General features: G+C 35.7%; 1 protein-coding gene across 1 annotated transcript in view; it reads left to right on the plus strand.

Moving 5' to 3' along the window:
* Positions 1-22,072, plus strand: part of SPEF2 (sperm flagellar 2) — an 80,229-nt gene extending 58,157 nt beyond the window's left edge. The window contains exons 29-35 of the mRNA XM_074166110.1: positions 4,433-4,539; positions 6,112-6,294; positions 9,431-9,523; positions 11,864-12,037; positions 15,278-15,466; positions 15,598-15,720; positions 21,992-22,072. Of these exons, the coding sequence (XP_074022211.1) occupies positions 4,433-4,539; positions 6,112-6,294; positions 9,431-9,523; positions 11,864-12,037; positions 15,278-15,466; positions 15,598-15,720; positions 21,992-22,072 (950 nt within the window). The remainder of the gene's footprint in view (positions 1-4,432; positions 4,540-6,111; positions 6,295-9,430; positions 9,524-11,863; positions 12,038-15,277; positions 15,467-15,597; positions 15,721-21,991) is intronic.
* The last annotated feature ends 1,275 nt before the right edge of the window (positions 22,073-23,347 follow it).

Genomic DNA, 23,347 nt, shown 5'->3' on the forward strand with positions numbered 1-23,347 from the left:
AATGTGATACGATGACAAATGAAAGACCAAATTATTCCCCTGAGTTTGATTTGGAGAGTCTCTGTGGAAGTGACTAGATGAAAATTGTTAGTTTTTATTTCACAATCTTTGTGTAACATACATGGACACTTTAACAGACTATCTTGCAGGATTAATGAGTGTAAAATTTGTATTTTTTTCAAAATGTACTATGATGTTAAAATATGGCTTTATGTTCACTGCTGAATCTCCAGTAGATATTTAAATTTGCCCTTCTATACCTGGCTTCTGTAAATCTCAAGACAATGAACAAAAATAACGGAGTACATTTTCACCTTGGTGACATGTGGATGGGGAATGACTTATAACTTCTATGTGATTGTTTATTGCATTTAGCTGAGTCATAATACATTATACCACTGGAGTTAACTATCATTGTACTATCAGTCTTTAATAGTTCAAGAAGTTTCATTGATTCTGGGAACCCTGATTTTCTTTTGATAAATGTGTGGAAAATCAATGCATCATTTCTGTCAAATGATTGCTTGATCGCTGTAGCCTATGAATTTTGGTCATACCTTCCCTCCATATCTGTATGTGTTGCTACTTTTTATTCTCTTTTGGTTAAGATTTAAAATGACCTGTCACAGATTTTTGTCAGACTTGTCCTTCAAAAGACGTTCCTACAGAGGCAGAGTGGATCCATTTTCCATTACTGATTATTAATTGCACAAATCAGTCTTCGCATAGCAAATATTTTTACAACCAGGATATGACTAATATACTTCACAGCTTGAACCACTTTTTTTCCTTGTAAAAATGTCTGTGTGGGTTGCAGTAAGAATGCAGTATCATGATTTTTAATCTAGGACCTGATAATGAGAATTGTTCAGAGTATTTGATTTCATGATTTCATAATTTTACATGTTTCAAATGCAGCTTTCTACTTGATAATTCCTAACTAAGGTAAAGCATACCAGCAGAATATATTTCTACCTTCAAGAAAAAAGCAATGATTTATATAAAAAAATAGCTAAAGTGAAGTCACTAATGATCCCAGCAGTGATGAAGATGAATTAGAAACAATATGGGAGAAATGAGTGTGAGGTCATTCATCTTAAATCAAATCTTTTCTAAATCAAGATCGTCTACTTTCAATGCAAAACATGTAATTGCAGCAGATATGCTAGACACATGTACACACACAAACACACGTATGTAGTCCTTTTCTGTGTATATTGCATGAATATTCATGCCATTTCCAGCTGTAAATAGTGTGTCAGAAATAGAGTAGGTTTTGAATACACGCCTCATTAAGGAACGTTAGTCCACTCAAGTAGAGTTAATCTGTAGGCATCAGAAGAAGAGATCAGTACTGTGCATTATATGGTTGATTATAAAAGATCCAGCATTGAAATATGTTCATTTGTGATTTCTCAGATAACCAAAATGTTTAGTCATAGTTTACCTAAGAAGCAACAGGATACATATTATACAGGGTGTCTTATTAGATATGTGGCATTGCTAATTCTAAGGATTTTCTCTTAAGTCATGTAATACCATTTTTCCCCTCAAGTTTTCAAATTGAAAGATTTTAATTATGATGAGATTAGAAAAAGTTTGAAAATGTGTCCCCTGAATGTCCAACAGCAGAATGGAATAACTGCAACAGCAATGTAGTAACTGTCTTAATTTGTGCAATGTGTTTCCTCAAAGAACTTTGATCTGTTTTTTACTTACTTTCTTATCTTTTTTACTTACTGATCTTGACCATCTCTCCAGTTTTTCAAAATCTTTTTGAATTCTGATTCTTTTCCAAAATGCTTGTTAGCCTTTATAATTAAAAGTGTTTCTACACACCAGTATTCTTTTCTCAGCACCATCTGTGTAGCTGCCCACTCATAGCATTTCTCCACGATTTTAAAGCATTGGCAACCTCTGAATTAAATTGAAAGAACCATAGAATTGGCTAGGTTGGAAGGGACCTTTAAGATCATCTAGTTCAACCATCAACTCTGATAAAAACCATCACTAAACCATGTCTCTAAGCTCTATGTCAACCTGTCTTTTAAATACCTCCAGGGATGGTGCCTCAACCACTTTCCTGCACAGCCCATTCCAATACTTAATAACCCTTTCAGTGTAAAAGTTTTTCCTAATATCCAATCTGGACCTCCCCTGGTGCAACTTGAGGCCATTTCCTCTTGTCCTACTGCCTGTGACTTGGGAGAAGAGACTGACCCCCGCCTCTCTACAACCTCCTTTCAGGTAGTTGTAGAGAGCAATAAGGTCTCCCATCAGCCTCCTGTTCTCCAGGCTGAACAATCCCAGCTCCCTCAGCCTCTCCTCAAGACTTATTCTCCAGACCTCTCACCAGCTTCGTTGCCCTTCTCTGGACCCGCTCCAGCACCTCAGTGTCTTTTTTTGTGGTAAGGGGCCCAAAACCGGACACAGTACTCGAGGTGGGGCCTCACCAGTGCCGAGTACAGGGGACGATCACCTCCCGAGTCCTACTGAATCACCTTTTCTCTTGTAATATAAGTAGATATTCAAAACCAGCTCTATAATATAAAACCAAATACATTAAATCTAGACAAAATATCTACAAATGCATTGAGGAAAGTTATTTGGTGTCTTATATATATGCTTATGAGGGATTTCCTCTCTCTGAGACTTCCTCATTCCTCCTAGGTATGAGGAGGAATTAGGTCACACTCTATTTGAAGTTTTTGAACTATTATAACTTTTTTGAAGATACTTTGGAATTCTCCCACATCAGATGCTTCAGGAGTAGGTAGTAAAGTAAAAGAAATTACCCTAGAGCACATCAGCAATTCTGTATTAATAGATAGAAAGTAGCTTAGCTCTGAGTGAAAAAGAGGGTTGTTTCTTCACATTTACCACAGAGGAAGAAAAGTGGGTAGACACTGCAGATCACCTGACAGTGCTTAAATATCTTTCAATATTTCATGTTTGCCATAAGCTTACATCAATTAATATAAAATTTACCAAAAAACTATGTTCCAGCATATTCTACAATCAAATCAAAGCTCTAAAAATTGCAATTAATGTTTTAGACTCCATTTCAGATATTATATCTTGATTCAAGTTCTTTGATTTCCTTGCCCCTCAAATACTTTTTAAGTATGCTTCTGAAGTCATCTAGCCTCACAAAAAGTAACATGAGGGTATTTTAGAATTTTGTGCAGAAAAAAACCCAAAATTCAAATTCATTTTAGGAAGGAAATGCAGCTTCTCTCCAAACATATATATGTATAAAATTTCTCTTCTGTAGTAAGACATGATGAGGGCATTACTCCTTGTTTTCCTAATTGGAGGAAAAAACAAGTCTACAGAGATTCTAGACTATTAATTCAAATTGGTGACTTGATTTTGAATACTGACATTATGAAATTAATATTCAAACACATTCTTAATATTTCTACCACTTAAATCTTTCTTCATAAAACTTAACAAATTTCACTTCACTGTTCCACTTCAAAGAGTAAAGTTTGTTAGCCATAGAATGTGAACAGCTATGCCTTTCCAAAAGGACAATAAGTTTGTCTGTATAAAGGAAGAAATGTAAGTAAATCCTTCTGGTATTTCACGGATTATGTTTGCTTTTAAAGGTAATCTGAAAACTTACTGTTTTGACACTATGGAATTGATCATAACCTGACCAAATCTGCTTTGTTTCTCAAAATATAGATAATTTGAAACTTATTTTATGTTTTTTGTTGTTACTGCAGAGTTTTTGCAGTGATTCCTCACTGAGCCAGCAAAATCCATTTCTGAATGAACCTTTAAGTTTCTATTTGCTTATAAGCAAATCCATGCCTATTTTAAAAACAAAGAGGTTTTGTTGCACTTACTTATTTTTATCTTATATTTTCTTTAAAATAAAATTGACGGAGCTATTTATAACTCCCACAAGCCAATTCTGAGAAGCTTTTTAAGCAATTCAATTTTGTTTCAAAGTTTAACAAACAATGGTCTGTGTTTTCCCTCCCATTCTCTAACACACACTTGCTTTCAAGAGCAGAGATATATTTATGATTTAATAAAACAGCGCACAGTGAAAGAAAAGGTTGGTAGGTATTCAATACATAGAACATGTGTGTGATTGGTATTTGTGAACTGCTCATTAACTGCCAGTGTAGACTGTGTGAGGATGGGTTAGTGATCACGATGCAGATCAAGTATCAAAATAATTAGAGTGTATTGGAATATTTGACATTTTGCTGTTACACAGGCCACATGTGATTTGTTTTAAATGAGAAAATGTTATGTTTGGCTTGAAAGAACTTACCACTGTCAATAGTACCTAATAGCAAAATAAATAATTTTCCTGTATGGCCAGTAAAATAAAAAAATATATTTCCTTTAACAAAAAAAGTCTATTTAAAATGGTAAATATATTTTTTTATATATATTGACTTTCTTTTATTAGGTTTTATACAAAAGAAAGTATTTATTGACATTTTTCTTGACTTGATTAATTTGAATCTTGGAACAAATTGCCTTCCTGATGCATGGACGAACTTAACACTTCCAGATGTAAGTTAACCGCTATTTTCATTTCAACTGAAGTATCGGTTTGTATAGAAGATGCAACGTTGTCATAAAATCATAGAATTATAGAATGGTTAGAGTTGGAAGGGACCTTAAAGATCGTCGAGTTCCAACCCCCCTGCCATGGGCAGGGACACCTCCCTCTAGACTAGGTTGCAAGCATTGTCCTTGCTATGATAAAGTCAAAAGTATAACTCTTACAGGGCATTATCAGTTTTTCCTTTAAAATCTTCTGTTTCACTTGAGAAAGATTCTGGAAGCCAGTGTGCCAGAAATAAAACGCTTTTGTCAGCACTATATTTCAAATTTACAATTTTCAAATTATATCAGTTCCTTAGACACCATTGCAAATTCATGTAAAGGAGTTAAAATAGGACTGTTTAGGTTCTTCCTTGCAAAACAGGAGAATAAAATCTGGAGCTGTCTGACCTTAAACTTATTTATCCAAGATTTTCAGATTTAGGAACATCAAAAATTATTATTTAGTCTTTCCAAATCTTCCAGCACTGGATTCTGTGATTAATTTTACTTTCAGATGTTGCTGGTAAACCTATGGGATGAGAAGGTTACTTGTTTTAGCATACTTTTGATAATTATTTCTGACAGCAAGCCATGATTCACATTAATATTTTACTTGGATTTTACATGAGGGTAACTGCTTTATTCAAAGGTTCTTCACACAGATGAACTGCATGATTAAACCACTTTAAAGCTTCTGAGTGATGGATTTCCACTGAGTTCAGTGAAAACTAGGCACAGCTGTCATCATTAGTATACAAAAATCTAATCTTAGCACAGGAAATTAATTATGTGGGGAAAACTATGAGTCAAACATTGTTTATTAATAGACCATATGTGCATGTACCCCATGCTTTTTATTCTTTGAGAACTTTTAGTGCTTTAAAGTATTGTTTTTATTTTAATAACAGAATAACTATGATACAGCCTTCACAATGCTGTGTCAGGAGATTTTACATGTATTCTCCTATTCGTGTTCTGTACTTTTCTCTGCTATCAACATACAATGTTTTCAGTGGTAAAAAGATACGTATGGCAAGCTGCAAAGCAGCTTTTCTACTACTACTTTTTTCTAACTGAAGATAATGCTAGAGCAGAGAAAAGCCACGTCGTAGACAACTGTAAGAGTAGGCAAAAGGACCAAGGCATAGGCCCAAGCATTTATTACATTTTATACTCGTTCTGCTGAATTGTCAGTTCTATTCTTACTGCTCTTCCAGATGGAGCATGGTTCAGGGGTTAGCATGTACTAAGTTCTCTCTTAGGCAGTTTAGATATAGACTCCTATTTAGGGAGTGAGAGTATTTATTTAGAGGGATATCAACTGCACATGCCAATCGGCCTCAGTGACAGACAGTGATCTGTAGTCTGTTTTGTTTAGTGCTGCATGTCTTATATACGTCTTTCAAATCTCACTGCAGAACCTTGTACGTCCTAACCATCCATCCACGTAGGAAAAAGACCTAAGGATACATACTATACAGAAAGTGTATATTTATGCACGTATATTTGACAACATTTATTATTTTGTTTTCATAGTTACAAAATCTGGCATCTGCATTCACAGTGAACTCAGAACTTACTGACTGGCGCAGATTCTTGCTAGCAGCAGCACAGCCTTGGCCAGTGCCATCTGTGACACAACTTCTCAAAACGCTACATAGCTTCAAGTCTCTTGATGTAGCTGGATCAGGCTTTGTTACACGGGACCACTACATGCAGGTTATAATTCTTTTCTCTTTTGAATGATATTACTTTGTTAAACTCTCTGAATTGAATTATATATTGTTTTGTTTATTCACATTCAGATATTCAGCCTGAATTTTAAATGTTTTGGGTTTTGAGGGTGCTTTCTTGTAAAAAATATCTTCAGGAAACTGAAGACATATCTTATCCATAGTTTCACAAATCAGACTAATGAAGCTTACTTTTTTACTTCCATTTCCTACTTTCCCCATAAATTAATTTCAATTGAAAATCCTTCCTGTTCTAAAGAAACTGTTCTGTGAGTACTTTTACTATTCTTAACTTGTTTGACACTGTAACTATAAGATGCAAAAAATCTGTCTAAACAGAAATAAATATTTTACTTTGGGCTCACCAGCTCTACTTTAATTAAGTCTTTCTAGAATTTTTCCAAAAAGGAATTTTTACAAAAGAAGATTGTTTCCCAGACCTTGAATACATGGACAATTATAAAATTCTTTGACCTGTTCTTTTCTCTAAAGACAACTTCGGTTTGAAGTGTCACATAGTTCAGCAAGGTTTTTCATGAAGCAAGTTTCATGAGAGTATTAATAACATTTTTCTTCTTTTAGCAAAATTCTGCTCATTAAATTGTCACTTTTACTTTGGATTCTTAATCATACTTAGGATGAGTGCTGGTTCACTCTTTTAATGCATACTAGCCATATATATGTCATATATATGTGTGTATATGTACATAGCTATACTCTTATGTTTAGATACGTATATATGCCTACATGCATATATTGGTATCTAAATATATATGTAGATATATATACGTGCATGTATACACAAAAGTTCTACAGTTCTCTCAGTTTGTATTTGTTTGGTGATACTAAAATAATTTTCAAACTGTTTTAAATAAATTTCATAGACCCTTTATTGCAGTTTATTTTTGAATCAACTAGTATTAGCATCCTGCAAAAATTAGAGGCTATCTTATTGCAGAAGCCTGTCAGTTTCAGAACAACTTTGATTAATTTAAAACTTCCAGGAGTGCCTGCCAACCCACTCCTTGCCCTCCCTCCTTACCCCCTCTTTAACCCCCACCCTTCACTCCAACTTGCAAAGAAACAAATTCTTCAAAGCCAGAAAAAACACAAAATATGCAGGTCTATCTGCATCTATTTGTCTATTGTTGTGGTAATTTTTACAGAAGTGTGAGAGTTTAATAATAAGGTAACAGTTACAAGACATGCAGACTGTGAATGTACATTTTTAATACAGGATCCTAGTTCAAATGTCATTTTAACTGAGCAATTCATTTACTCACTTCAGGATCAGAATTAGTTCACATTCAGTTAATGATAGTATGAGATAATGCTCGTTTCATTTCTTTGTTATTCATTTTTTTCTTAAAAAAATAATGGTTAGTGTTCTGTAGAACATTGTGCAATAGAGTATTAATGACTCATAGAATCATAGAATGGTTTGGGTTGGAAGGGACCTTAAAGATCATTGAGCTCCAACCCCCCTGCCATGGGCAGGGACACCTCCCACTAGACCAGGTTGCTCAAAGCTGCATCCAGCCTGGCCTTGAGTACTTCCAAGGATGGGACATCCACAGCTTCACTGGACAACCTCTTCCAGTGCCTCACCACCCTCACAGTATAGAATTTCTTCCTAATATCAAATCTGAATTTCCCCTCTTTCAATTTAAAACTGTTACCCCTCATCCTATCACCACAGTGAAGTCTGTGAAATTAAGGACAGAACAATAGCAGAGAGTTAGTAAACTAATTGTTCATCAGTTGTTATCATTGATATTATATCATTTACAGCAAACTATCAGATATATTTCTGGTAAAGATCTGAAAGACAACATGAAGTCTATTTTTCTGTTATTAATTTGCTCAGTTTTCCCAGCTAGCTCACATGGGGAAAAAAGCAGAAAATTAACCTTACAAGTTTATTTTCCTTTCTGAAAAATCTCTTGGAACTTCCTGTTTTTTCTTATTTCATTGTATTGCTTTGTAAAGAAAACACATAATAATAATAATGCAATATTTTATATAATCAAGAATGTAGTAATTCATGTGACGTGGAAAAGGATGTTGCTACGGAAATTCATAACTTTGTTAAAATATTTTAACTTAATGCCTACACTGAAGGACTATTGCATCTCTCATTAACATCTGTGATTCATGAAGATTTCCAACTATATGAAATCTTCAATTTGTCTATTAATCTAATAGGGAATATACTGATTTTTTTTCAAATGTTAAAATCTTTCAATAAAAATGGAAACAAACTTTATTCTCTACTTAATATTGAGACTTACATACATTAAAAATATCATAAAACTTCATTTTATTTTACTGTCTTAACAAGAAACAGTCAAGCAAAGAACCTTCCATTGGGAATCTGAGGTGCCCCAGCTGGCCCCTCTATTTATACCTGCACTAGTTAACTACACAAGTGGTAGAGAACATCCCCAGGTAACAGTGCTCAATTGTCCATAGTGTGATGTTGTTTGCACAACCTGTCATGGTTTATCGTGGGCCACTTCCAAGCAAGTAAGTTTTTCTGTAGGCAGTGTGCTCATGGCCATTCTATTCTAGAAGGGAAGCTCTAGCTGATATTTCCTGTGTGGTGAGTCTAGTATTGGAGATTTGGTTCCGGGCACTTTTAATTTACAGCTCTGTAGGCGTTATAGGACACTTAGTCTTGTTGTTGAAAGCAGGCAAACATGGGAAGAGCCATGCCTCTGTCCTTCATTATACTGAAATGTGTGGACAGTTTCTTCCAAAAGTACAGCTAGGACAAAAGCTATGGGGTGGCAAAGGATACCCAAAAAGGGAAAAAACAGAACACACAGAGAAACTCTGCATCATATTCTACTTCTTGGGTTTACAGCTACCTAGTTAATTCTCACTTTTTTCAAGTGCATAGAGTCACTTCTATCCTACTCCATTTTCAGTAATTCCCAAAGTATCTGTTACAAAGTACAAACAGCTACTTATTTATTCTGATGTCATTGCATATTAATAGCAAATTCAGCTTGATTAAGTCAAGGAATTAAGCTCTTAGTAATTTGATGAAGTTATAGAGCATAAGGACCACTTTATTTTAATGTGTGAAAATAAAAAACTTTTTTTTTTTTTTTACTCAGGTTGGCTTATGGTTTAATAGAGATGAAGATCTAAGCATAACGGAAAGTTGCACAGAACCTTTGCCTTTAGATAGGCTAAGAAATCTCCTAAAGGTAACTTAAAAAACATAGATATTTTGAAGAGACCACTCACTATGCTAACCTGAGAGGTCTCATTCAGAAGTTTCTTGGCTTTCTTTGCTGCAATGTTTTAGTGGTTTTTGAGGTCAGGTGGTGCTTTAGAATATGATTCCATGTATAAAAACCTCAAAGTTAGAAATAATGTAGAAAGGAATCTAGGAATTGTCCTTCAGTATTCTAAATCATAGTCTACTCAGGAAGACTTAATTATTCCTGTTCTCCTTTGAACCTCATTAATTTTGTTACACAGTAATCAGCTTTGTAAAGAATGGGAGACAAATGATCCCTGTATCTAAGCTCATGGAAGTCTCCATGGAAGAGGGAGGTAATAGTGTGATCTAAATACAGGAAAATATTTTGGACCTATTGTTGTGATACAAGATTTTATGATTTTCTTCTTGTTCTGTGAAAGTCCTCAATCTAGAAAAGAAAATACTACAATTTCTGTTTCCTTGAATGACTCAGACACACTTCTGAGTCACTGACAATGCTGAAAAGGCTGAGGTTCTCAACACTTCCTTTACTTCTGTCTGTAACAGCACTGTTGGGCCCCAGTCTTTGGGAACAAAAATCCAGGTTGATGCGAACACAGACCCGCTGTCAGTGAAGGAAGAGCTGGCATGTGAACTATTACAGGAGCTCAACCCCTACAAATCGATGGGCCCTTACAATATCCACCCAAGGGTGTTAAGAGAGCTGGCTGACATTGTTGTGAGGCCACTCTCCATAATTTTTGAGAAGTCATGGAGATCAGGGGATGTCCCAGAAGACCGGAAGAAGGCTCATGTCACCCCCATCTACAAGAAGGTCTTAAAGGAGGATCCAAGAAATTATAGGCTTACGTCTTACTTCAATCCCTGGGAAAGTTATGGAACAAATCCTCCTGGGGGCTATCAAAAGTCCAATGATGCATGTGATTGGGACAGGCCACCGTGTAGTCACCAAGGGCAAATCTGATCGCCTTCTATGACAAAGTAACGTGCTCAGCTAATGAGGGGTGAGTGGTGGACATTGTCTACCTGGATTTCTCTGAGGCTTTTGACATGATTCCCCACAGCCTCCTTCTAGAGAAACTGATGTGTTATAGACTAGACAAGTGGTCTGTGGGGTGGGTGGGGAACTGGCTGGCAGTCTGCACCTAGACAGTGGTGGTAAATAGCTCCTTTTGAATCTGGCAACCTGTCACAAGTGGGTTCCCCAGGACTGATACTGGGCCCAATGCTGTTTAATATCTTCATAAATGATCTGGAGGATGGGATAAAACGTGCCCTGACGAAGTTTGCTTATGACACCAAACTGAGTGGGGAAGTGGACACTTCAGAAGAGAGGGACACCCTGCAGGAAGACTTGGATAGGCTGGAAGAATGGGCTAACAAGAACCTTATCAAGTTCAACAAGGATCAGTGTAATGTCTTGCACGTGGGAAAACATAATCCAGGAGTGCAGCACAGGCTAGGATGTACCTGGCTGGGCAGCAACTCTGTGGAAAGGGTCTTGAGGGTCTTTGAATGACAAGCTCAGTATGAGTGAACAGCGTTGTGCTGCTGTGGCAAAGCAAGCCAACGGGATGCTGGATTGCATCAACAAGGATGTCACCAGCAGAGATAAAGAAGTCATCCCATTCAGCACTTGTCAGGCCACACCTGGAATACCATGTTCAGTTCTAATCCCTGGTATACAAAAAAGGTGTGGACAGGCTGGAGAGGCTCCAGAGAAGGGCCACCAAGATGATCAAAGAACTGGGAAGCCTGTACTATGAGGAAAGGCTAAGAGAACTGGGTTTGTTTGGCCCTGAGAAAAGAAGGCTTAAGGGAGACCTTATCACCATGTTCCAGTATTTAAAGGGTGCTACAGAGAAGATGGAGTCTTCCTTTTTACAAGTAGTCACATCGAAAAGAGAAGGGGTAATGGTTACAAGTTACGCCAGGGGAGATTCCAATTGGCTACAAGAGGAAAAATTTTCCCAATAAGCACAATAAACCACTGGAATAATCTCTTCAGGGAAGTGGTGGATTCCCCAACATTGGGCAGTTTTAAGATTCAGCTGGACAAGGTGCTGGGCCATCTTGTCTAGACCATGCTTTTGCCAAGAGTGTTTGGACTAGACGATCCTTTAGGTCCCTTCCAGTCTGGTATTCTATGATGCTATGATTCTATGATTTATATTGATTTACACAGCCTCAACACATTTTTAAAGGTAATATCACTTATCAGCAGTCATTACTTTATTTCATCCTTTTCTCTAGTCTTTGATTTCTATTTGATTAAATTCCACTTGTAGAAATTAATTTACATGTTTTTGTCCTTTTATAGTTTTTCTTCAGTTTATTTGCTGATACCAGAAAAGATCCTGCTCTGCTCAATTATACTGAGATGCTACTTTATTTTGCCTCCCACTCTGATCCAGTTGAAGGTGTTTACAGAGCACTTAGCATTGCTACTGGAACCTATATTCACAGAAAAGAAGCAGCTTCTCTTCCATGTGTGGTAAAATATTACAGTAAAATATTAGAGAATAGTAGTGGTGCTTGCAAATTACAAATTAGCTAGATTTCTGTATATTTTCTTATCCTGGGTAGCTCCAGTCCTTACAAGTAGTTCCACTGACTTTGGTAATAATACTCTTCCATAAGTCTGGAAATTTGCTTGCCAAATAATAATGAAATTTTAAGATATTTACTGGTATCTACTTCTTGCACAGATGAACTGAGGACATTCTTTGGTCTAATCTTAGGCAATTAAATCCAGCTATCAATCCCCAGGAATTAGATTGTAGTGTGATTTATGATATCGTTATCTAAAGATATAAAACCTGATGTTACTGCTGGTCTTGCTTTCTTTTCCACTATGTTTCTTTTGGGGTATTTAGAAGTATATACACTTTGGTTGTTATTTTCAAGTGTTTTGGTTTACCCGTATATCAGAAGGATTAATAGTTTCATATGAAATTTTTTTAAAAATTATTTTTAGAGCCATGATGAACATATTGTCACATCATATGAAGCTGGGCTTTTGAACATTGCTAGTATTTCTGGAATGTGTTGTTATTTTTAAAGTCTCAAAACTCCCATTAGTGCACTGCATTCATCAGTTACTTATTATTGAAGTGTAAGTTATTTTTGAGACATAAAATATATACCTGTACACACCTTGGAAAGAGCTCGTTCTTCTAGATAATAAAATGTTTCACTATGTTTTCACAACCACGGTTACTCTAGCATTTGCCTAATATTTAAAATACAGTTGTGCTCTCCAGAAACAGTATGGAAAGGGCCTAATTTTACCACACAGTGTAATCCTATACATATTCATAATTACATATTATCACTTCAGATGGCAACATATATTATTTACTCCCCTGTGTCTGCTTTTATTTGGCACAACAGAGTTTTTGTCCATAGGAGAGACTGAATAAAACAATTTCCTTTTTACATTTCATAGAAAGAAGGAGAGCACAGAATGCTCCCAATTAGACATAGTAGATCTGACCTTAGTTTCCTATATTTCAGTGAAAATTTCTAACTCTCATGCCATTGGATATAAAAGAACACAACCTGTTCTCCTCCTTACTGTTTTCTCCTTGGTTTGATCTATTTGGTTGGGACTTCTGTAAGATTTTAAGTAACTGCACTGACAATATCACCTATGTGTCAGAGATTTCTTAAGGCTGTGAGTCACAGGTGAAGGGAAAAATTTCCCTTCAATCTAGAAGTAACAAAGTACCTTTGAGGAGGAAGAGTTATACCCGTCCAACCTGAGAATTTCCTCATGCTTAGTTTCCCACTCAATGTATCGGCTCTGCGAACCTGTGCTCTGTCTGATGTATGTCTCACAGTGTCTCCTAATACAGAGAGTTTGTGTGCCTAATTCGTCTTGGGGATTCCCTTAGAAATGTAGAAATATCTAAGAATTAGATGCTAAATGAACCTCTTGCATGTCTGGATTCTCTTTGTCTTCATAGTCATCTTTTATAGGTTGGTGCTCAGAATTGCAGAGTTGATAGAACATCATTTTAATCTTTTCTTTCATATGTTCCATATGTGTACACTTTAACAACAATGTTGAATCGAGAAAAAAAGAGAACAAATAGAAACCTCTTCCACTGAAGTGCATGGGTTTTCACCATTGGCTTCAGTAGGGCCAGAATTTCATGCACGATATTCAACAACCACAAGGGGGCCAATAGTGAATTATGTGTTAGTACCCTGTGATGTTTGAGTCAAGCTCCACCAGATAGAAAAATATAGATCCCTGAAGATATCCAAAGTAGTTTTCAGCACAAAATTAAGATCCCAAACCTTTGTCTACCTGTGGCTGTTTACATGTGATCTAAATATCCCAGTTCTCACTACAGGTACTGGAAATCTGGTAAATATTATCAAGTTGGATATTCACCAGTGGAATACAAAACTCATCTCAAAAAAGTTTTGTAACACAGCTTAGATAGCCATCTTATAAGAAGGCGCTTACACAGCAGCACCTAATTTAAGTCATCTCTTCTCTTTTTCTTTTTCTTTCCTGTTAACTGTAATGACCTCTCATTGGTAGTTGCCTACAGAAGTACGTCTGAAATTTTAGTGATGTTAATGGAAAAAGATCAGACAAACTTTCTAGAGACTTTTGTTACTTTCACTGACTTCATAGCAAAGACCCTTTCACTTAAAATGCGTAGCTTTTAAGTCTCAATAATTTTGTTATTGGTTGTGTAGGTCTTATAGCTAAATGTAAATAGTAGTGGGAGATAGAAAAACCTAAGTGCTGATATTTGTGTAATATCTCCACTGTTGAGTGATAAAAGACTGTATCAATGATTTTGGTCCTCCTGTGTTGAAAAATACATGTATTACAGTCTAAGACATGTAGTACAAGTGTGACTGTATCTCAGCAGTCTCTCCTTCCTAATGAGGAAAGAAATGGTATGTTCAATTAAATGCAATTTCCTGTTGTTGTTAGTGGTTAGTCTACACAGTGGCCTAATCAATTAAATGCAATTTCCTGTTGTTGTTAGTGGTTAGTCTACACAGTGGCCTCATCTAGTCAAAGCATCATTCACCTTTATGAGGTCCTTTCTAATCTTTGTGCTCACAAATCTTTACAGCAGTTTTTTTGAGTTTCTTTTGTTTGTTTGTTTGGTTTGGTTTTTTTTCTCTTTGGCTATCTGTAATATTACCACAAAGATACCTCATTGCTTGTTTATAGTAAACTTCTAATTTTTCTGCACGTAGCTTTTCTCATCTTTTTCTGTGGAGACCTAGCGGCCCTATGTTGACTGTTAGCCAAAATAAAGTTCTTGCAGTGAGTACTTGATTTGTACTAGAAAAGTCATGCTGCTTTTTTCATGTGAATATCCTGAATTACCAAGTTTACTCCTTATACAAGCATAAAGTTCTTGGTAGAGTATTGTAATTTGTAACTATTCAGTATTTTCATGTTTTGTTTCCCTGGAAAGTATTAATTTCTCAGGGGAATGTTGGCCACATTCCTGGAAAAAGCTGTTTATTAAATTTCTCCTAAAGCCAACATTATGGATATTTCTGGACTCTGAGGATCTATTCCTTCATCCTATAGTTCAGTAGGTAATTTTATGTGAACTGATGATTTTTGTTTTGTAAGAACAGAAGTTTGGAAGTATAATCCACTGATACTTAATGAATGTCTAACCAAACAGATGACCTACTGACAGACCTATTGATCATCAAGTATTATACCGATGCTTTATTTTCTTAGACCTTTCATTACACCAATATATTACCGAATGAGAAAACTTTAATAGAAGATGAAAAAGATGTTTTCAGCTACACGGGTGAAGGAGTAATTTCACTGGCAACTCTACTCAAAGTGTTTCATACTGGAGGAAGTGAAGATGAAGATAATTGTAGATTTGGTAATCTGGAGAAGGAAGGCAGTTATGATAAGGTATGCTGGTTGACTCAAAGAAGGTTTTGTACCTTGCATTTTATGTTAAATAAATACCTGCTGCAATATTTGCTTTTCTCCAATTTATTTAAATACTTAATAAATTGACCACATATTATTTTTTCTTACAGGTTTTCATCAAAATATACAAAGAATTAGGCTCTGAAGATCTGACACCCATTCCAGTTGTACTCCTTTTGAAACATCCTTTCATTCAAGACTTGATCAACAGTTATCAAGAATACAACCTTCCTGTAAGTATTGCTTCCTGTGACCAAGACATTTGTAAGTACACATATTGAGATTTGCATTATCCCAGAAGTGTAAATGTAATTAAGTTAGATACTGCCAGTTTGCAGTGTAGACCAGACATACAGCACAGCATGTGGTAGATTAGATCGGTTGTCTTGTTTTCCATGAAAAACCTGACCATCAAAGACTGCTCTGCTTTCTGATCTACTTTTTTACACCTGCCTTGCTGGCCTATAGCTGCCTACAGGTTTTCTACTGCCTTGTCACACGTGGAATTGCCTTTCCCCCTACCCATAGGAAGGAGCCCGGTTGAATTATCTTCCCAACAGGATGCTACTGCAAGACACTATGGGATATGTGATAGAACACACTCCATCCCAAGCCAACCAGGCTGCAGAAGAGGGCATGCAGAGGTACTACAGGTTCAAGTGTCCTTCCTTGCCATACTCTAGAGCTTCCCTGTTACCTGCACCTATATTTAAATGTGCATTTAAACAGTTGCACATAAGGCAACTTTGGGCCAGAGTATCAACCTATTAAATGGGTTGAACTATTGCAAAAATATGTTATATACAGGGTATAAGAAAATAGTGTGAAACGAGAAAAGGATGCTTGCATTCGCATGCCCAAATATCAAACCAACAGTCTTCACAAGTTTGAGATGATCATCACCAGGGGCACGTAGTGTCCCACAAACTGTCAATCTGAATAAGATACATGATACACAAGCAGTCTGACTAAGCATAGTACAGGGGTGCTGCATCACCCTATAGAAGTAGGGATCAAATTCAATCTTTTTCAGGCTGCAATGGTGCCAGTTTTTGCAGGACCTATAAGCCCCAGTTGCACAGCCTGGAGAATAGAAGACTGCGGGGAGACCTTAGAGCCCCTTCCAGCCCTGAAAGAAGGCTACAGGAAAGATGGGGAGGGACTCTTGATCAGGGATTGTAGTGATAGGATGAGGGGTAGTGTTTTAAACTAAAAGAGGGGAGATTTAAATAAGATATTAGGAAGAAATTCTTTCCTGTGAGGGTGGTGAGACACTGGAACAGGTTGCCCAGAGAAGCTGTGGATGCCCCATCCCTGGAGGTGTTCAAGACCAGACTGAATGGGGCTTTGAGCAACCTGGTGTAGTGGGAGGTGTCCCTGACCATAGCAGGGGGCTGGAACTTGATGATCTTTGAGGTCCCTTCCAACCCAAGCCATTCTATGCTCCAAGAATAACTTACTATTTCTTAATTATATTCATCACTTGTAAGAAGTGAGATACCCGGTATTTGTTATATGACTCATAATTGTTGTTAATAAAAGACAAGAAACAAGAGAATATATTTACTCTGTCAAAGTAAGCGTTAAAATTTTATTTGCTATAGTAGGAAGAGATACAAAAAGAAAATATAAGACAAAGACAACACAAGATTGTAACTATCAATGAGTATCTATCCTGCCTATATTAGTATTTAAGCCAATTTGGGAAGATAGCCAAAATCACAGAATCACAGAATGGTAGGGGCTGGAAGGGACCTTAGGAGATCATCTAGTCCAACCCGCCTGCCAAAGCAGGTCCACCTAGAGCGGGTTGCACAGCAACACATCCAGGTGGGTTTTGAATGTCTCCAGAGACAGAGACTCCACAACCTCTCTGGGCAGCCTGTTCCAGTGCTCTGGTACCCTCAAAGTAAAGTTTTTCCCCATGTTGAGATAGAACTTCCTGTCTTCCAACTTGTGACTGTTATCCCTTTACAACCTTTAACATAATGCAAACTCCCCATGAAGACAAAATATGCTGCAACCTAAACTAACACTGAACTAGGGTGTAAACTGAGTAATGCCATATGCATATATTCTATTTGTAAATAGCAGAGGGCGACTTCTTTTTAAAACCTTTTCAAATTAACCGATTGCTGAATATGAAGAGCACAGTGCCTATTCTTTATCAAAATTTCTAATATTTCTGGACCGCTTTCAGGAGGAGCTATGTTATATAGCTTAAAGAACAGATTGTAGTATATGTTAAAAATGTATTAGCTACCATCAATGACCTATGTTATTTGTGCCTGATAAGATATGTTCAGGGCAGTACAGTTATAAAAATTGTCAGTCAATGAGAAAAGATTTACAAACTGTTGTATATGGATCTTGGCAGTAGCTGAGGGTTTCAGTGCATGTGCTCTAGTCCAAAGGAGTTTCTATGGCTTGTCTACCAAAGCCATATTGGTCTAATTGCATTTAAATAATATATTTTTCTACTTACTTGGCAGATTCATTCGATGCCTGTATCTCCTGACTTGACAGATAATGCAGAGCTTCAGTTCTTGTTTGCAATACTTAGAATTCCCTCTTGCAAGGGTTTATACTGACTGTATCTCAAATATAGTGCTCTATGGTTTCTGTAGTTAAAAAGAGAAGATTATATTACTTGACTGTAGTGGTAAATACAGGCTTCTCTTTTGTGCATGAAATCAACACTTCAGTCTTACTTTCAAATTCTGACTAACTGGGGAAGAGCTAAGACCACAAGTTCTTACTCAACTTTACATCAAATTATTATATTCAGCAGCAAACAGGCATAGAGACCCAGTGGCCATTGCTTTATGTAGGTTAGGATTTCGGTCAAAAGCATATGTACACCAGGAATGGTTTTTCTGTGACAGTTCTTCAAAGAGCTATATTTGGTGAAGAGGTGAACTTTTTTCTTCCTAAACGTTTCCAAAGTAAGTAAACAGTATTTTTAGCATCAACTATTTTTTTCAGAAATTGTCCTAAGACTATAAAAATCTCTATAAAAATGAAATTCAACCACAGTGCTGTTATTTTGAGATCTTTTACAAGATAAATATAGCAAGTTAGGGTGTGGTTTCTAAGGTTAAAATGTTTCTACTACTGCAGTCATAAACAGTGGAAAATAAAATGTTTTGCTCAAAACTACAAATGGAATATCTGGCTAGAATTTTTTAAATTTGAGCTAGGACACCTGATTCCTTTGGCCTCTTGATGATCTGCTCAATTTTAACCAATACTATCCATGAAAAAAATATTTCCTCCTGGTGAGATATATTCTTGTCTTTTGAAGTGAGTTTGTTTTCTCAGTTCATATACCAGTGGCTGACAACATCTTACATTTCTGTTAGCCTCAGTACAAATGCTAACAAATGAATAAGCTTGGAAATTCTATTACTTTTTTATCTGTTCTTTTCTGTCCTGATTAGGAGTCTTTCTGGTCCTGTCTAGAACTTTCAAGTGGTTTGCCATTATCAACACATTATTTTCACTTGTCAGATGAAATTTATTACTTTAGAATAGTTAGACCACACCTATATATGAGTGTGTGTTTATGAATGCACTTTATTATATTCTGAATAAAATAATAACAAATGAGAGAATATTTTTATTAGACCAACAGATTTCAGATGGAAGAAGCAAGCAATTCTGCTTTTTCCACTGCATAGGTATTTCTATTAAGCTTGGTATTCTCCAGAGCTGGTATTATTTCTTGCTACAAATTTTGCCTTCTATCCCCAAACTGTCACAGTAACACAGAAACAATCACACATTTTAGTAACTCTCTACTTTGATTGTGACAAATTTAAATAAAGAGTCTGGGCTATATTCTCCTTCTATAATTCTTCATGATTGCATTAATTTGTTATTTTGAGTGGACTACATTCTTATGATTACCCAGGATAACAAGGTAATTTGATAATTAGCATTCAGCATATCAAAACTATTATGCATTTGACAATGTTATGTTACTTTTTTTATCCTGCTTTCGACTGCTGAATAGTCCTTTTTTTAAAACTCTAGTTTTGAAGATAGGGGTATCATGTTTTGAATCCATTTAACATAGGCCCTTGCATCAAGCTTATTCCTTCTAAATTAATTGTCATATTATTACTGCTGCTACTTTGGTTGGGTTTATTAATCATTTCAGTGACATTACTCAAATTTCCATTCAAATAGGAGTCTTACCAAGATAGGATTTCTAATAAAGTATAGTTAACATGTCTTTATAAAAAAAAATTATTAGCATGTTGAACAATTATTACAAAACCTGTTTATACTCACAGCAGCCATTTAATATTGCACAACTCAGCAAACATTCAGAACTCCACCTATCATTTAACAAAGTAAAAATACTTTCTGTCTAGGGAGAGTTCATAGAGATTATATTCAGTAAGGCCTAAGAGGCGGACCATATAGTTCATAGTCAATGGTTTTGCAGAAAAAAGCACTGCTGAATCACTGTCTATGCATAGGCAGTACTTGTAATACTTATGAAACTTCAGAAGCCTTTTTCATGTGGTGTTTTAAATGTCCCAGTGTGCAAGAGAAGGAAAATTTAACTCGGTGTTTAAATACCTAGTTTTAAAAAAAAAAAAGATCTATGTTTTGCTTCTCTTAATCATATATTCCATCAGAAAAACCTTAGAAAATACAAATATACGTGAAAAATATTTTTTTTACATTAAAAAATGATAAAAATATCTATTCGTGTAACAGAAACATTGTTTTCTTCATTAAACACAGACATAGCAAATCTTTGGAGTACTATTTCTCCCGTGTTTTGAGGTTATTTAGTTTTGTTTTCCTCTGCAAAAGCGTTAGTTACATAAATAAAATCTCTCCAGAGGCAACTTTTTTCATTCTTAACACATACTTAAATACTGTTCTGTCACTCTCTTTTCTGCATTAGATTATAATTTTCAATCATACCTTTCTTACTTTTAGACTGATATTTAACATGTATTTCTATGGAAATTGCTAGAGCATAAAGTTTCCACTTCCCACACACATGAACACAGTGGTAGTATTGGATGTGTCTCTATGTATCATTTGATCCACAATGATCAGAAGTAGCTTTCTCAAACTTATTTTTTACAGGAACATAGATTTGTACTTTATATTTAGAACACTCATAATAAAATTCACATTCTACCACGCCAGAAACGCTTCAGTTTACTGAGATCCTCATCTGCTTCGTGTGGTAATGATAAGTGCTGATAATGAACTTGCTGAAGGTTCCATTTGCTAACATTTACTTTTGTCGAACCGGAACTGAAACTCCTTTTTGTGACTCAATATGCTGAAAAAGGCCTCCTTAAACCGAAATCTTTCTTAGTGTCAAAGATAAATGTTAGTAATACCTTCTAAAACAAAGGACTCAAAAAATTACCTTTTAACATGATTACTCTGTATTCACTGAAATGCTCCTGATATTTTTGCAAGGCATATGAGGCATCATTGCATACAGGCAGTTTCTGTTTTTGAAAAAAGGCTGTATCTTCAAAATATGCACAAAATACAGATTGGAATATGTATTTGAATTTTAAACTAATATATTTTATAAAAACTCTGACTGTTAATTATTCTGCTAAAGGAAAAATGTGTTTACTGACAATACCAGAAAATGCTAGGACGTTAAATTACTATTTATCTTTGTATAAACATTCAGCACATTATTTTTTAAAATCAAAAATTCTTTGTTCGTCCTACTTAGACAATGGATAGTATAGCTGAAATAGGAAACAGGGAAGATTGTGCTGGTACAAAATTGTTGAAAATTAACAACTCAAACAATTTTTTATTAAGAATGCAGGACAGTGCAAAAAATTAACTAATCCACATATGTATTATTCCCAATGTTAGCTACTTATTTTCTTTCATTTCCATTTCCTTGAAGTGTTGTTTAAGTTCAGCCTGAAATATGACATATAAAGAAAAGGAACCTTTCTTGAAGAATTTGTCTCTGTGTGTTCTGAATATTTGCTGGTTTAAACAACACTCTTAGCACCTCTCTTTACTGATAAGTTTACTGATGCTTAAGATCTCTGCTTACTTTAAGAATTGCATTTTAGCATACTGTATTTTTGTAAAATCACTGAAGGCAATGATATTGTGTGGATAACATGAAAACATCATCTCAGTAATATTAGTGATACATCAGGAACTCCTTTGGAATTTGCCATGAAGGATGTTCTTTCCACATTTCTCACTGTATGTTTATGTTTTCATTAGTGCATTAAACAGAGTGCTTAAGCTGAATGACAGCATTGGTTTTAGTTCCCTTCTGGAAGACATCTTATGTCACCTATGGAAAGTGTTACCATGCAGAAGTAATGTATCTCCACTGAAGTTAGTTCTTTATTCATAATCTTCTAGTCATTAGTTACAAAGCTCACCCCATAGAAAGACAGTCATTATTATGGGAAGTTTTAAGGTAGATCAGGCTGCGACATGAAATGACCTTTTAACTTTTTATTTTCCTTGTCATAGGATATTGCAACTTTTCTCCAAAGATCCGAACAAGCACAGTCAACTGTTGGAAAGAACACCACATGTAAAGACAACGTATGAAAAATTGTTGTTCATGAACATTAAGAAATGGGGTTTTTCAAGTTTGTAAGAAATGTGTCTTAGCTCTCCAGTCCTCCCATGAGAAAGGATTGTTTGTTTATTGTTGCAAGAGCAAAATCCCATTGCAATTACACATTTGCTGTTACTTTAAATTAAAAAAAAAAAAAAAAAAGAAAAGAAAAAAAAATAAAACAAACCAAAACCAAACAACAAAACAGAACAGGGAAAGTTATGGTTAGTTCATATTAGATAATCTGATGATACTTTTAAATAAAAATAAACCAGCTTCTGAACTCAAATAGAGCTGGTAGTGTGTTCATTAGTAATTGATATAAGAACAGAGTATATTCAATTCTTGTAAGTGAGCTAAGATATCTGGTCACCTTTTGTTATGTGTATAGTTTATTAATTCAGTAATTTTTAGTGAATTAAATGTTGTAATCAATTAATGTTTAAAAACATGTTACAATTCATAGCTAATAAAACAAGTAAATAAAAACACTCTTTTCTCTGAGATTGGGATAAACTACCAAAAGGACATCATGTGCATGAAAATGGAGTGCTTGTTGGCAGCAGACATGATGAACCTTTGTTATACAACGTTTCTATTTCTAACCTTCCATTAGACCTAAACTCTGCTACCACCCACTAAAAGTCTGGGCAGCACGACAGACGTCGCAAGGGTGTTAGTGGTGGAGGGTGCTGGTCCCCATTAACCTCCCCTCCCATCATGGTGCACTGAGCAAGCCCCAGATAAAGCAGTAAGGTAGGTGCTACACCAGTTGTGGTTCTACTGCTAATCCTGCACATAGTATTGGTCGTCACTAGAATTTACATTGGGGTTCTGCACAAAAGTTTTCAGTAAGGGACTAAACGTTCTTTTTTAGTCAGCACAGTGTATTCAAGGGCATCCTATACTTCAGACACATGTTCAAATTTTCACGTATGATAGGTGTTTATCAAAAAATGTCTATGGCACACGATGACACCTAGCGGATGTTGCTTTCTGTGGCAGATTAACCAGAGTCTTGGTGAAACACTTTCCTTACTTACCGGTGAAGTGGTTGTTTCTTTTTCTATACCCAGTATGATTCTTACTGGCTTTCCTGGAAGTTGTTCTGGAATACTTTTTACAGAAATTTTCTTGTTAATATGATCTTTGTGTTTCCTTGCAGTTTTATTCAACTTTTCCGTTCTCTTAGTGATGCTAACTATAAGATGACAGGAATTATTTTTTCACGGAACTTTTAAACATACATTTTAGAAGTCTTTATA

This window comes from Numenius arquata, chromosome Z (assembly GCF_964106895.1).
Source record: "Numenius arquata chromosome Z, bNumArq3.hap1.1, whole genome shotgun sequence".
Taxonomy (NCBI): Eukaryota; Metazoa; Chordata; class Aves; order Charadriiformes; family Scolopacidae; genus Numenius; species Numenius arquata.